The sequence below is a fragment of the Staurois parvus genome, unplaced genomic scaffold (genome assembly GCF_062004578.1).
Source record: "Staurois parvus isolate SC_StPar_1 unplaced genomic scaffold, SC_StPar_1.0 ptg000449l, whole genome shotgun sequence".
In the NCBI taxonomy this organism is placed as follows: Eukaryota; Metazoa; Chordata; class Amphibia; order Anura; family Ranidae; genus Staurois; species Staurois parvus.
The window spans coordinates 5,258,391-5,273,400 of record NW_028318245.1 but is presented as its reverse complement, the minus strand read 5'-3'; the positions used below and the strand labels follow the sequence as shown (position 1 = coordinate 5,273,400).

At 43.0% G+C, this 15,010-nt stretch overlaps 1 protein-coding gene across 1 annotated transcript in view; it reads right to left on the bottom strand.

The window, feature by feature from the left end:
* LOC149453434 (uncharacterized) overlaps nucleotides 1-15,010 on the bottom strand; it is a 52,278-nt gene that overhangs the window by 37,190 nt on the left and 78 nt on the right. The window contains exons 2-6 of the mRNA XM_089688645.1: nucleotides 12,019-12,130; nucleotides 11,571-11,687; nucleotides 11,361-11,484; nucleotides 10,943-11,244; nucleotides 10,719-10,860 (exon numbers count right to left, since the gene is read on the bottom strand). Of these exons, the coding sequence (XP_089544771.1) occupies nucleotides 10,719-10,860; nucleotides 10,943-11,244; nucleotides 11,361-11,484; nucleotides 11,571-11,687; nucleotides 12,019-12,096 (763 nt within the window). The 5' untranslated portion in view covers nucleotides 12,097-12,130. The remainder of the gene's footprint in view (nucleotides 1-10,718; nucleotides 10,861-10,942; nucleotides 11,245-11,360; nucleotides 11,485-11,570; nucleotides 11,688-12,018; nucleotides 12,131-15,010) is intronic.

Below are 15,010 nucleotides of genomic sequence, written 5' to 3'. Positions count from 1 at the left end.
AAAGCGAGGAAATTCCTGATTGTCATCAGAAGTAGTGTCTCCATTGGATGATTTCCTCTCTATCCTTGTTCTGGTGCCCACTCAAAATTTGGTGTTTTCTTTCACTTTCAGTGATAATGGTCACCAGGACAAATGAAAAGGGCAAATAAAACCTGACAGGGGTTTTAATCTCTCCACTCTGCCCAAAATATAAAAAAAATGTTGCCTTTAGTTATACTTTAATATTCACATACACTATTCGGTCAAAAGTAGGTGGGCACTCCTACCAAATTATTCAGAGCTCAGGTACTTCCAGTGAAGGGTTCTACTAAAACGACAACATACAAAGACATTTTAGACAATTGTGCGCTTCCAACCTTGTGAAAACAGTTTGGGTAAGGCCCTTTTCTTTTCCCTGGCACCATAAAGACGTGGTTTGTCAAGTTTGGTGGGACAAAACTTGAGTGGCCTTCAAAAAGCCCTGACCTCAACCCTACTGAACCTACCTGGGTGATTTAGGAGAAGCCATGACTCTTCCTTTCTACATCAGTACCCGACCTTGAAAATGCCCTGTTGGCTGATTGAAAATAGATTTCCACAAACACACCCCAAAATATGGTGGAAAGCCTTCCCTGAAAAGTGGAGGATGTTGTAGGTGCAAAAGGGACAACTTCATAATAATGCCCATAGTTTTGGAATGGGATGTCATATAGGTGTGACGGTCATGGGCCTACAAACATTTGGCCATATAGTATACTATACATATAAAAAATGCATTGGCAGTTTGAAGATTATTATTATTAAGTTCATAGTGATTGCATGTATATAAAAAATGTGATAAAAAACTTTTACGTGATCCATAATGGAGGCAACTCTTGACTCAAAGTTCCCTTCTGGATCACAGTAAGCTCAACCGTGTCTTTCTACATTTAGTAAAAGTCGATCACAAAAGATCTTCTTCTCGTATCTTGGAATACCGTGTCATAAAATGTCCAAATACCTAAAGGGGTGCTTAGGGTTTGATAGAAGATAACTCGCTAAGCCACAATTTCATCCCAGTGATGAGATCTTTGGACTCCATGTTCACAATACATGACAATTCAAAGGTTGTTCTGACCATAAAATGTGCCTCAAAGACGTTTGTATGGACAAATGTGTACTTTTTTGTCTTTTTTTGTACCTTTCCCAAAATCTGAACTCTTCACCAGTGAAGATTCTCCAAAAACGCTATAGTGTTCTTCTTTTCCAAGAAGCATATGGCACAAATGGACAACAAAAAAGTGCTATTGGTCAGTACAGGGTCTTTGGTGTGAAAAGAGATCTGATTCTTGGTGTAAATGGTTTTATCTAACCAGGGAATGAAAAAGGAGGTCCCGAAGCTTGATCTTACTGGTGTGTCAAACTTGTAGTAAACTAAAGATGTCATCCATTATGAAATGCAAATCCTTATTGGCTACGTGTAAAACGCAACTGTATCATGCCAACGTGTTTCGGCATTGTGTTACGAAGAAGGCTGCTACAGCCGAAACGCGTTAGCCTGATACAGTTGTGTTTTACATGTAGCCAAAAATAGATGTGCATTTCTATGGATGACACCGAGTGGCCAGCTTAAGTTTATTACAAGTTTGCCATGTGAGTGTGGAGACACTCCAACCAGATCACCGGTTCTCAGCCATAAGAAGCAGAATTTTGTGGTTGAGCGTGGGTATTGTTGGTTTTTTCCATGTTCCACTGGTGTGTCAGGCCTTCAGCAGAACACACAGCTCTTCTTCAGCATGGACTTTAAAGGAGGCCTCCATTTTGTAGGCATCATCCACATCACAGCACGACCTCCACCCCTGCCATGAAAAGATCTCAAGCATCTAATGTTTGCTGTATATGCAATTCAGATGTAATCTGCAAAGATTGGTCATATGCCGAATAATCCAACATGTGGTCATCTTTGTGAATTTTGAGATGTCGTACGAGACAGAATTTCTGGGTGAAGCATTTGCCACACTCTGGACACGGAAATGGCCGCTCGCCCGTGTGGGTTCTCTGGTGTTTGACGAGCTTGTCTTTCCGCGTGAAACCTTTCTCGCAGTCCATACACTTAAAGGGCATTTCACCGGTGTGAGTCCTCTGGTGGATGACCAGCCCGCTCTTCTGCGTAAAACCCTTATTGCACTCTGTACACCTGAATAACTTTTCCCCTGTGTGGATTTGCTGGTGTCTGACGAGGGAACCCTTCACGGCAAAACCTTTCCCGCACTCTGAGCAGGAAAATGGAGTCTCGCCCGTGTGCACTCGAAGATGCCTCTGCAGGTGAGTGGTCCTTTTAAAACACTGGCCGCACTCCGAGCACAAATAGGGCCTCTCGCCTGTGTGGTTTCTCAGGTGCTTGACAAGGTCTGAATTGTCCTTGAATGCTATCCCGCACTCCGAACAGGTATAGGGCCGCACGCCGGTGTGAAGCCTCTGATGCTTGACGAGATCTGATCCGGATGTAAAAGATTTGTCGCACTCCGTACAGGAGTAGGGCCGCACCCCTGTGTGGTGTCTTTGATGCTTGGCAAGATCAGAAGTTGATATGAAACACTTCCCACACTCCGAACATAAATACGGACGTTCCCCTGTGTGCGACCTTTGATGGAGGGTTAGATGGGACTTCGATGGAAAACATCTAGAGCACTCTGTGCAGGGATACGGTCGTACTCCTGCGTGGTACCCTTGATGCCTAGCAAGATGGGATCTCCATTTAAAGCATTTTCCGCACTCGGGACATGGAAACAAACGTCCTCCAGACCCTGGGGGTGCTCTCTCACATGCAAAAAGATCTGACCTCTTTTTGGAACTTTTTCTGGTCTTAGGACATGGAATTGCCTTGCCTCCTCCATGTCCAGATGTATGTGGTTTATCCAAAGAGAATCCCTCTGGATTAGATAGATCTGGTGATCTGTCTGGACTGTAAAATTGTAGATTGATATTAGGAGTGACAATATGTGATAAATCAGAAGATTCCTTAGGATCACATAGAGCTGTAGAGCTGTAAAGCATGCAATGCAAATTTTCAGCAATGGGAATACTGTGGGCATGTTGTAAGATGGCATTATCTTCCGCAGTATATTCTGCAGATGAATAAAGATCTCCCACTGAGGCATTCCAGGATTCATGATCATCTGTTGGAAAAAAATGTATTCATAAATGCTAAAAGTACATTAATTTCCTATGATTTGCTCAAAGGTTCATGTATATTTGTCTAGTAGTCAACAGCTTCATATGGAATTGGGTACAACCCTCAAATTAGAACATATATCAGATAATGTAAATACAGTAATGCAGACAATCCAAACACTGAGTAACGGTGTACATACAGTATATAACATCGTCTAACCAAGGAATGGAGATGGACCTTTATTATGTCATGTATCTCCTCCTCATTTGTTGGGAACGACGTTATATTGAGGAATGGAGATGAACCTTCCATATGGTGTCCAGTATCTCCTCCTCATTTGTTGGGAACATGTCGTTATATTGAGGAATGGAGATGGACCTTCCATATGGTGTCCAGTATCTCCTCCTCATTTGTTGGGAACATGTCGTTATATTGAGGAATGGAGATGGACCATTCATATGGTGTACAGTATCTCCTCCTCATTTGTTGGGAACATGATGTTATATTGAGGAATGGAGATTGACCTTTCATATGGTTTCCAATATCTCCTCATTTGTTGGTAACATGTCGTTATATTGAGGAATGGAGATGGACCTTTCATATGGCGTACAGTATCTCCTCCTCATTTGTTGGGAACATGACGTTATATTGAGGAATAGAGATGGACCTTTCATATGGCGTACAGTATCTCCTCCTCATTTGTTGGGAATGTGACGTTGTATTGAGGAATGGAGATGGCCCTTTCATATGGTGAACAGTATCTCCTCCTCACTTGTTGGGAACGTGAGATTGTATTGAGGAATGGAGATGGACCTTTCCAATGGTATAAAATATCTCTACCTCTTTTTTTTCAACACATATGGCGTACAGTATCTCCTCCTCATTTGTTGGGAACATGATGTTATATTGAGGAACGGAGATGGACCTTCCATATGGTGTACAGTATCTCCTCCTCATTTGTTGGCAACATGATGTTATATTGAGGAATGGAGATGGACCTTTCATATGGTGTCCAGTATCTCCTCCTCATTTGTTGGGAACATGACGTTATATTGAGGAATGGAGATGGCCCTTTCATATGGTGTACAGTATTTCCTCCTCATTTGTTGGGAACGTGACGTTATATTGAGGAATGGAGATGGACCTTTCATATGGCGTACAGTATTTCCTCCTCATTTGTTGGGAACGTGACGTTGTATTGAGGAATGGAGATGGCCCTTTCATATGGTGAACAGTATCTCCTCCTCACTTGTTGGGAACATGAGATTGTATTGAGGAATGGAGATGGACCTTTCCTATGGTATAAAATATCTCTAACTCTTTTTTTTCAACACATATGGCGTACAGTATCTCCTCATTTGTTGGGAACATGATGTTATATTGAGGAACGGAGATGGACCTTCCATATGGTGTACAGTATCTCCTCCTCATTTGTTGGGAACATGATGTTATATTGAGGAATGGAGATGGACCTTTCATATGGTGTCCAGTATCTCCTCCTCATTTGTTGGTAACATGTCGTTATATTGAGGAATGGAGATGGACCTTTCATATGGCGTACAGTATCTCCTCCTCATTTGTTGGGAACATGACGTTATATTGAGGAATAGAGATGGACCTTTCATATGGCGTACAGTATCTCCTCCTCATTTGTTGGGAACATGATGTTATATTGAGGAATGGAGATGGCCCTTTCATATGGCGTACAGTATCTCCTCCTCATTTGTTGGGAACATGATGTTATATTGAGGAATGGAGATGGCCCTTTCATATGGCGTACAGTATTTCCTCCTCATTTGTTGGGAATGTGACGTTGTATTGAGGAATGGAGATGGCCCTTTCATATGGTGAACAGTATCTCCTCCTCACTTGTTGGGAACGTGAGATTGTATTGAGGAATGGAGATGGACCTTTCCTATGGTATAAAATATCTCTACCTCTTTTTTTTCAACACATATGGCGTACAGTATCTCCTCCTCATTTGTTGGGAACATGATGTTATATTGAGGAACGGAGATGGACCTTCCATATGGTGTACAGTATCTCCTCCTCATTTATTGGCAACATGATGTTATATTGAGGAATGGAGATGGACCTTTCATATGGTGTCCAGTATCTCCTCCTCATTTGTTGGGAACATGACGTTATATTGAGGAATGGAGATGGCCCTTTCATATGGTGTACAGTATTTCCTCCTCATTTGTTGGGAACGTGACGTTATATTGAGGAATGGAGATGGTCCTTTCATATGGTGTACAGTATTTCCTCCTCATTTGTTGGGAACATGACGTTATATTGAGGAATGGAGATGGACCTTTCATATGGCGTACAGTATTTCCTCCTCATTTGTTGGGAACGTGACGTTGTATTGAGGAATGGAGATGGCCCTTTCATATGGTGAACAGTATCTCCTCCTCACTTGTTGGGAACATGAGATTGTATTGAGGAATGGAGATGGACCTTTCCTATGGTATAAAATATCTCTAACTCTTTTTTTTCAACACATATGGCGTACAGTATCTCCTCATTTGTTGGGAACATGATGTTATATTGAGGAATGGAGATGGACCTTTCATATGGCGTACAGTATCTCCTCCTCATTTGTTGGGAACATGATGTTATATTGAGGAATGGAGATGGCCCTTTCATATGGCGTACAGTATCTCCTCCTCATTTGTTGGGAACATGATGTTATATTGAGGAATGGAGATGGCCCTTTCATATGGCGTACAGTATTTCCTCCTCATTTGTTGGGAACGTGACGTTGTATTGAGGAATGGAGATGGCCCTTTCATATGGTGAACAGTATCTCCTCCTCACTTGTTGGGAACATGAGATTGTATTGAGGAATGGAGATGGACCTTTCCTATGGTATAAAATATCTCTAACTCTTTTTTTTCAACACATATGGCGTACAGTATCTCCTCCTCATTTGTTGGGAACGTGACGTTATATTGAGGAATGGAGATGGACCTTTCATATGGTGTCCAGTATCTCCTCCTCATTTGTAGGGAACATGATGTTATATTGAGGAACGGAGATGGACCTTCTATATGGTGTACAGTATCTCCTCCTCATTTGTTGGGAACATGATGTTATATTGAGGAATGGAGATGGACCTCTCATATGGTGTCCAGTATCTCCTCCTCATTTGTTGGGAACATGATGTTATATTGAGGAATGGAGATGGCCCTTTCATATGGCGTACAGTATTTCCTCCTCATTTGTTGGGAACGTGACGTTGTATTGAGGAATGGAGATGGACCTTTCATATGGCGTACAGTATTTCCTCCTCATTTGTTGGGAACGTGACGTTGTATTGAGGAATGGAGATGGCCCTTTCATATGGTGAACAGTATCTCCTCCTCACTTGTTGGGAACATGAGATTGTATTGAGGAATGGAGATGGACCTTTCCTATGGTATAAAATATCTCTAACTCTTTTTTTTCAACACATATGGTGTACAGTATCTCCTCATTTGTTGGGAACATGATGTTATATTGAGGAACGGAGATGGACCTTTCATATGGTGTCCAGTATCTCCTCCTCATTTGTTGGTAACATGTCGTTATATTGAGGAATGGAGATGGACCTTTCATATGGCGTACAGTATCTCCTCCTCATTTGTTGGGAACATGACGTTATATTGAGGAATAGAGATGGACCTTTCATATGGCGTACAGTATCTCCTCCTCATTTGTTGGGAACATGATGTTATATTGAGGAATGGAGATGGCCCTTTCATATGGCGTACAGTATTTCCTCCTCATTTGTTGGGAACGTGACGTTGTATTGAGGAATGGAGATGGCCCTTTCATATGGCGTACAGTATCTCCTCCTCATTTGTTGGGAACATGATGTTATATTGAGGAATGGAGATGGCCCTTTCATATGGCGTACAGTATTTCATCCTCATTTGTTGGGAACATGAGATTGTATTGAGGAATGGAGATGGACCTTTCCTATGGTATAAAATATCTCTAACTCTTTTTTTTCAACACATATGGTGTACAGTATCTCCTCATTTGTTGGGAACATGATGTTATATTGAGGAACGGAGATGGACCTTCCATATGGTGTACAGTATCTCCTCCTCATTTGTTGGGAACATGATGTTATATTGAGGAATGGAGATGGACCTTTCATATGGTGTCCAGTATCTCCTCCTCATTTGTTGGTAACCTGTCGTTATATTGAGGAATGGAGATGGACCTTTCATATGGCGTACAGTATCTCCTCCTCATTTGTTGGGAACATGACGTTATATTGAGGAATAGAGATGGACCTTTCATATGACGTACAGTATCTCCTCCTCATTTGTTGGGAACATGATGTTATATTGAGGAATGGAGATGGCCCTTTCATATGGCGTACAGTATCTCCTCCTCATTTGTTGGGAACATGATGTTATATTGAGGAATGGAGATGGCCCTTTCATATGGCGTACAGTATTTCCTCCTCATTTGTTGGGAATGTGACGTTGTATTGAGGAATGGAGATGGCCCTTTCATATGGTGAACAGTATCTCCTCCTCACTTGTTGGGAACGTGAGATTGTATTGAGGAATAGAGATGGACCTTTCCTATGGTATAAAATATCTCTACCTCTTTTTTTTCAACACATATGGCGTACAGTATCTCCTCCTCATTTGTTGGGAACATGATGTTATATTGAGGAACGGAGATGGACCTTCCATATGGTGTACAGTATCTCCTCCTCATTTGTTGGCAACATGATGTTATATTGAGGAATGGAGATGGACCTTTCATATGGTGTCCAGTATCTCCTCCTCATTTGTTGGGAACATGACGTTATATTGAGGAATGGAGATGGCCCTTTCATATGGTGTACAGTATTTCCTCCTCATTTGTTGGGAACGTGACGTTATATTGAGGAATGGAGATGGACCTTTCATATGGCGTACAGTATTTCCTCCTCATTTGTTGGGAACGTGACGTTGTATTGAGGAATGGAGATGGCCCTTTCATATGGTGAACAGTATCTCCTCCTCACTTGTTGGGAACATGAGATTGTATTGAGGAATGGAGATGGACCTTTCCTATGGTATAAAATATCTCTAACTCTTTTTTTTCAACACATATGGCGTACAGTATCTCCTCCTCATTTGTTGGGAACGTGACGTTATATTGAGGAATGGAGATGGACCTTTCATATGGTGTCCAGTATCTCCTCCTCATTTGTAGGGAACATGATGTTATATTGAGGAACGGAGATGGACCTTCTATATGGTGTACAGTATCTCCTCCTCATTTGTTGGGAACATGATGTTATATTGAGGAATGGAGATGGACCTCTCATATGGTGTCCAGTATCTCCTCCTCATTTGTTGGGAACATGATGTTATATTGAGGAATGGAGATGGCCCTTTCATATGGCGTACAGTATTTCCTCCTCATTTGTTGGGAACGTGACGTTGTATTGAGGAATGGAGATGGACCTTTCATATGGCGTACAGTATTTCCTCCTCATTTGTTGGGAACGTGACGTTGTATTGAGGAATGGAGATGGCCCTTTCATATGGTGAACAGTATCTCCTCCTCACTTGTTGGGAACATGAGATTGTATTGAGGAATGGAGATGGACCTTTCCTATGGTATAAAATATCTCTAACTCTTTTTTTTCAACACATATGGCGTACAGTATCTCCTCATTTGTTGGGAACATGATGTTATATTGAGGAACGGAGATGGACCTTTCATATGGTGTACAGTATCTCCTCCTCATTTGTTGGGAACATGATGTTATATTGAGGAATGGAGATGGACCTTTCATATGGTGTCCAGTATCTCCTCCTCATTTGTTGGGAACATGTCGTTATATTGAGGAATGGAGATGGACCATTCATATGGTGTACAGTATCTCCTCCTCATTTGTTGGGAACATGATGTTATATTGAGGAATGGAGATGGACCTTTCATATGGTTTCCAGTATCTCCTCCTCATTTGTTGGGAACATGTCGTTATATTGAGGAATGGAGATGGACCTTTCATATGGCGTACAGTATCTCCTCCTCATTTGTTGGGAACATGATGTTATATTGAGGAATGGAGATGGCCCTTTCATATGGCGTACAGTATTTCCTCCTCATTTGTTGGGAACGTGACGTTGTATTGAGGAATGGAGATGGCCCTTTCATATGGTGAACAGTATCTCCTCCTCACTTGTTGGGAACATGAGATTGTATTGAGGAATGGAGATGGACCTTTCCTATGGTATAAAATATCTCTAACTCTTTTTTTTCAACACATATGGCGTACAGTATCTCCTCCTCATTTGTTGGGAACGTGACGTTATATTGAGGAATGGAGATGGACCTTTCATATGGTGTCCAGTATCTCCTCCTCATTTGTAGGGAACATGATGTTATATTGAGGAACGGAGATGGACCTTCTATATGGTGTACAGTATCTCCTCCTCATTTGTTGGGAACATGATGTTATTTTGAGGAATGGAGATGGACCTTTCATATGGTGTCCAGTATCTCCTCCTCATTTGTTGGGAACATGATGTTATATTGAGGAATGGAGATGGCCCTTTCATATGGCGTACAGTATTTCCTCCTCATTTGTTGGGAACGTGACGTTGTATTGAGGAATGGAGATTGCCCTTTCATATGGTAAACAGTATCTCCTCCTCACTTGTTGGGAACATGTGATTGTATTGAGGAATGGAGATGGGCCTTTCCTATGGTATAAAATATCTCTACCTCCTTTTTTTTCAACACATTAGGTGATGAGGTAGAAACATTGATGATGTTCCCATGGACAGCAATAGGTTCTTTTTGTTTGGTAGAACACATTGGACTCAATGTACTTAAGTTATTATAGTTTGAAAGAATTCTGTCACAAGACTACCCCTTTTTTTTTTGTATTCATTTACTGTAAATGTTAAGGGTTTTTTTTTATTTGAACAGAAAAACTCTATCATGCCATTCCATGGAAAAATTGAGAAAGTAGAAGATGCTTTTTCAGACAATAACATTATTACTTGTATACTGTCTTTTACAATTAAAGATTAATTGTTCTACAGATATTACTCATCTACTGTTTATAACCCCAGTCGCAGCTGAAGTTGTGAAGGTCTGCCAAGTCCTGGAACATATAAAATGTGGATGGTGTCACCTTAAGGCTACGTTCACACTAGCGTTGTGTGCAGGCGGCAGAGAGGCGTTTGGGAAGCGTTTTTACCGCTTCCCAAATGGCTCAGGTAATTCTGCACATTGCAGCACATGGTGCTGTTCTAACGGGGGCGGTAGCGTCGTGGCAAAACGGACGCCTGTGGACGAGTCAGGAGGCGTTGAAGCCTCCTATTCTTGTCTATGGTGCCGCTCCGCAAACGCCCGTCCGGAGTTTGCGGGGCGTTTGCAGAGTGGTAACACCATTCAAACTTTATTCTAGGCATTTGTGGGGCGTTTTTAATGTTCAGCAAATGCCTAGCAACCGGCGCTAAACCGCGCATGCGGCGTTTGCAGAGCGTTTGTCGAGCGTTAAAAAACAAAGGGCGTTTGGCAAGCGTTGGTAAAACAGCCAAGTGTGAACGAGCCCTTAGTGTTTATTACTAACCTGTGCTGCCATCCACAGAAGATTCCTCTTCTTTGATTGTCACCATTATCCCGACTTCCTCTGAAGACAGCTGATCATCCTTCACAAACATCTCTTCTTCTTCTTGTTTAATCTTGACTTTCATATCTCTCAATTCTTCACTCTACAAGCACAAAAAGTCATCGTACAAACAAGAACTCTAACAAAAAGAGACTATGTGGAAGAATATAATAAGTCATACCTACCTTATGATGGTGGGGGATGGTGTGACCTTCCTGTGTGGAATCCCGCGAATACAGAGGATGGGAACATCTCTCTGGTGGGTTCCCATTACTGGATCCATCTACCTGATGATGGTGAGGGATGGTGTGACCTTCCTGTGTGGAATCCCGCAAATACAGAGGATGGGGACATCTCTCTGGTGGGTTCCCATTACTGGATTCATCTACCTGATGATGGTGAGGGATGATGTGATCTTCTTTTGTGGAATCCCGGGAATACAGAGGACGGGGACATCTCTCTGGTGGGTTCCCATGACTGGATCCATCTGTAGGAAACACACACACTGACTGAATCCATTGTTTCTATGTGTTTATCAGATGATGGGGGATCTAGGTGGATCCTCCGTACTGCTCTCTCCTTTACAATAAATTCTCCTCTTACCCGGTGATGTGAGGGGCGGCTGATTGTCCATCATGACGTCCTTGTAGAGGTCCTTGTGTCCTTCTAAATACTCCCACTCCTCCATGGAGAAATAGATAGTGACATCCTGACACCTTATAGGAACCTGACACACACAATGATACAGTCACCATCCAGACACATCCCTTGTCTGTTACTGGAGAATGTCCCAGAATTCCCAGCACCGCTCACCTCTCCTGTCAGCAGATCAATGATCTTGTTAGCGACTTCTAGAATCTTCTTATTGTTGGCATTCATTGTCAGAGAGGAAGGTCGGGGATCACTGGACTTCTTTTTGGGTCCATAATCCTACATAATGAGATAATCAACATTGTATATCCTCCTCACCTCTCCGGTCAGGTCTGTGTTTTATTAATAGAGAGAAGAGTGATGTCATGTGACCTCCCAGAATCCTCCTCACCTCTCCGGTCAGGTCTGTGTTTTATTAATAGAGAGAAGAGTGATGTCATGTGACCTCCCAGAATCCTCCTCACCTCTCAGGTCAGCTCTGTGTTTTATTAATAGAAATGAGAGTGATGTCATGTGACCTCCCAGAATCCTCCTCACTTCTCCGGTCAGGTCTGTGTTTTATTAAAAGAGGTAATAGTGATGTCATGTGACCTCCCAGAATCCTCCTCACCTCTCCGGTCAGCAGGTAGATGATCTCCAGGGTGAGGTTTAGTATCTTCTCGGTCAGGTGACTCTGGTTGTCATCCATCTTGGATCATGTGATTTGCCCAGGATGTTTCTCTCTGCAGATAGATAATAAAAGTCATCTGGACTGTAGGACTGGGAATAGGTATATATAATGTGAGGATGGCAGGTTTTTTCTGCTCTTGCCATGGCATGATTGGTAAGTTTGGTAGATGTTGCTTTAGGAACGGCCCCCAGTTGGATACACTGGGGTTGATTTGATTTACAACCTGGAGCACCCACATCTGGTGCAGCTACACATGAGAGCCAATCAGCTTCTGACTTCAGCTTGCTCATGTAAGCTGGATAAACCTGGACACTGATTGGTTTCCATGCAGAGCTGCACCAGATTTTGCACCCTCCAGTTTTTGTAAATAACTCTCATTCAGTCCAGCCTATTTCATGTTTAATGTTTTCTTGGGACATGGGTTTCTTCTGCGTGATGGTCGGAAAAATAATTTTTTTTTTCTGTTATGCTCACTTTAGATCTGCTGGCAACGACGGCTGAGAATGATTCCCTTCAGCCCTAGTTTATCGATCGGTTTTCAGGGATTTTAACGGGCTCAGTTGAGTGATGTGTAGAGTAAGTTTACTATGTACCTGGTGTAGTTCCCCTCTCTGGACAAAAGATGGAGCTGGAGGCAACGATAAGAAGGGCCACTTAGAGACTGCTTACACTTTCAGTTTGGGGGACAGGACGTTGAGCTACATTTTTACCGCCCTTGCAGTACTGCTGTCATTTTCAACCTATTTAGGTAAATGGGGCCACTCTACAACCACTCTGCAACTGAAGTGCGGTGGTGTTCACAGTGTTAAAACAAGGGACATATCACCTCCTCATTACCTCTCAAACACCTCTGAAAAGGGATCCACCATGGATCCAATGTTAGCCCCAAGTCTAGAGGTAGCCTTAGAGTTAATGTCTACCCTGCTCCTGCCAGTAGTTGGGCTTCTTCGGTAGAGATTTAGATTATGAATAATTTTGGTGGAGAGCTGCCAGGGGTTCAACATGGGAAGTGTCTGAGGACTAGGCTACATCTAGAACAGGGGTCTCCAAATCTTCTGAACAAAGGATCAGTTTACCATCTTTGGGGCTTTACAGGAGCCAGACTGTGACCAGTGGGATTATAAAGTGCCCCATCATTGGTTTTAGTGGAAGGAATAGTTCCCCATCATTGGTATTTCTGGGAGGAATGGTGCAACATCATTGGTGTTTGTAGGAGGAATGGTCCCCCATCATTGGTGTCAGTGAGAGGAATGGTGCCCCATCATTGGCGTTTGTAGGAGGAATGGTCCCTCATCATTGGTGTCAGTGGATGGCATGGTGCTCTAAGGACCAGATAATGGCAAGCAAAAGGCCACATTCAGCCCATGGGCAGCATTTTGGAGACCACGGATCTAGGATATCTACTAAAAGACTTAATCTCCGAGATACTCCCCATAAGGGTGAAGCATCAGAGGGAAGAATGGTGCCCCATTGTTGGTTTTCAAGGTAGGAATGGTGCCTCATGATTGGTATTTGTGGGAGGAATGGTGCCCCATCATTGGTGTTTGTAGGAGGAATGGTCCCCCCATCATTGGTGTCAGTGGATGGCATGGTGCTCTAAGGACCAGATAAAGGCAAGCAAAAGGCCACATTCAACCCAGGGGCAGCAGTTTGGAGACCACTGATCTAGGATATCAACTGAAAGACTTCATCTCCAAGAGACTCCCCATAAGGGTGATGCATGGGAATTAAGTTACAGAACTTTTGGTATTACTTGCATCCCCCGTGTAGGAATGCAGGATTCTGGCCAACCACGGTGAAGGTACAGACTACTCCGCAACTCACTCTCTCCCCATTTATCAAATGTTCTGTTTATAACTATGTTTTGGCCCGTCACCTGGGATCAGGTTGAATGAGGTACTTAAATATGTAATTGACTAATTGGTGAAGTAAAGCTTCAAAAATGCCTTTTGCTTCTGGACTCTTCCTTCGCCTAACCACTATTGGGAATGTTTCCTGGTAATGGGCCCCTGTGGGACTCATCACTGTAAGCCCCGTATTGGGTATTTAAAAGTACAGTTGAAGAATACTGGTCAGACAAGACCTGGTGTCTCTAAAGGAGTGAACTCACCAAAAGGGGTGAGCTATGGAGGCTTCCAGTTTCCCAGGTACCCTGAGGAGCCTCGGATCCAGAGGATCTAAGTGTGCTTAGTGGAACCACTGGTATCGACTATCTTGTTTTGCACTGTCTGATTGCATTGATATATTTTGCCCATTGGCCCACCTATACTTTTCTCCACTTCCTCTTCATTGCCTAGGCATGAATGGGTTAGAGTACATGCGGTGACCATGCAGCCCAGCACATAGCACCCCAACAATGGTATGGAGCTGGTACGGGATTCTTTGGCTTTTGGTTGCTGGAGCTCCACAGAGAAGCTCTGACATTTGGAGGAACCCCGGACTGTGACACATACAGAACATGAATCAGGTGGACCCCGACGCTGTCTGAGAGCTGAGGCCATGCTGATAACAGGTTTGCCGAAGAGTGCCATTTTTTTCTGACCACCGATGTTGGATACCTGCCCAAAGGCAAATGTCCTACTTCAGAAGCTATTAAGAATGCCGTCATTGCTGGCTATCTTCTGAAAAAACTTGATTTCTGGCTGTTAGTACTGAGTTCCTGATCTGAAACAAATGGTTAGATCAGCGTAGGAAGATGCCCTTCTTTGGAATAGTAGAGTGTTCTCTGTATGTGTCAGAGCTATAGAGAGGAATGATAGAATGTCACATATTGCTGGAGATAAAAGATGTCACAGTGACTATGGAGGAAGAGGACGGACATCAGTGACTATGGAGGAAGAGGACGGACATCACGGTGACTATGGAGGAACAGGATGGACATCACGGTGACTATGGAGGAAGAGGATGGACATGACGGGGGGGGGGGTTACTG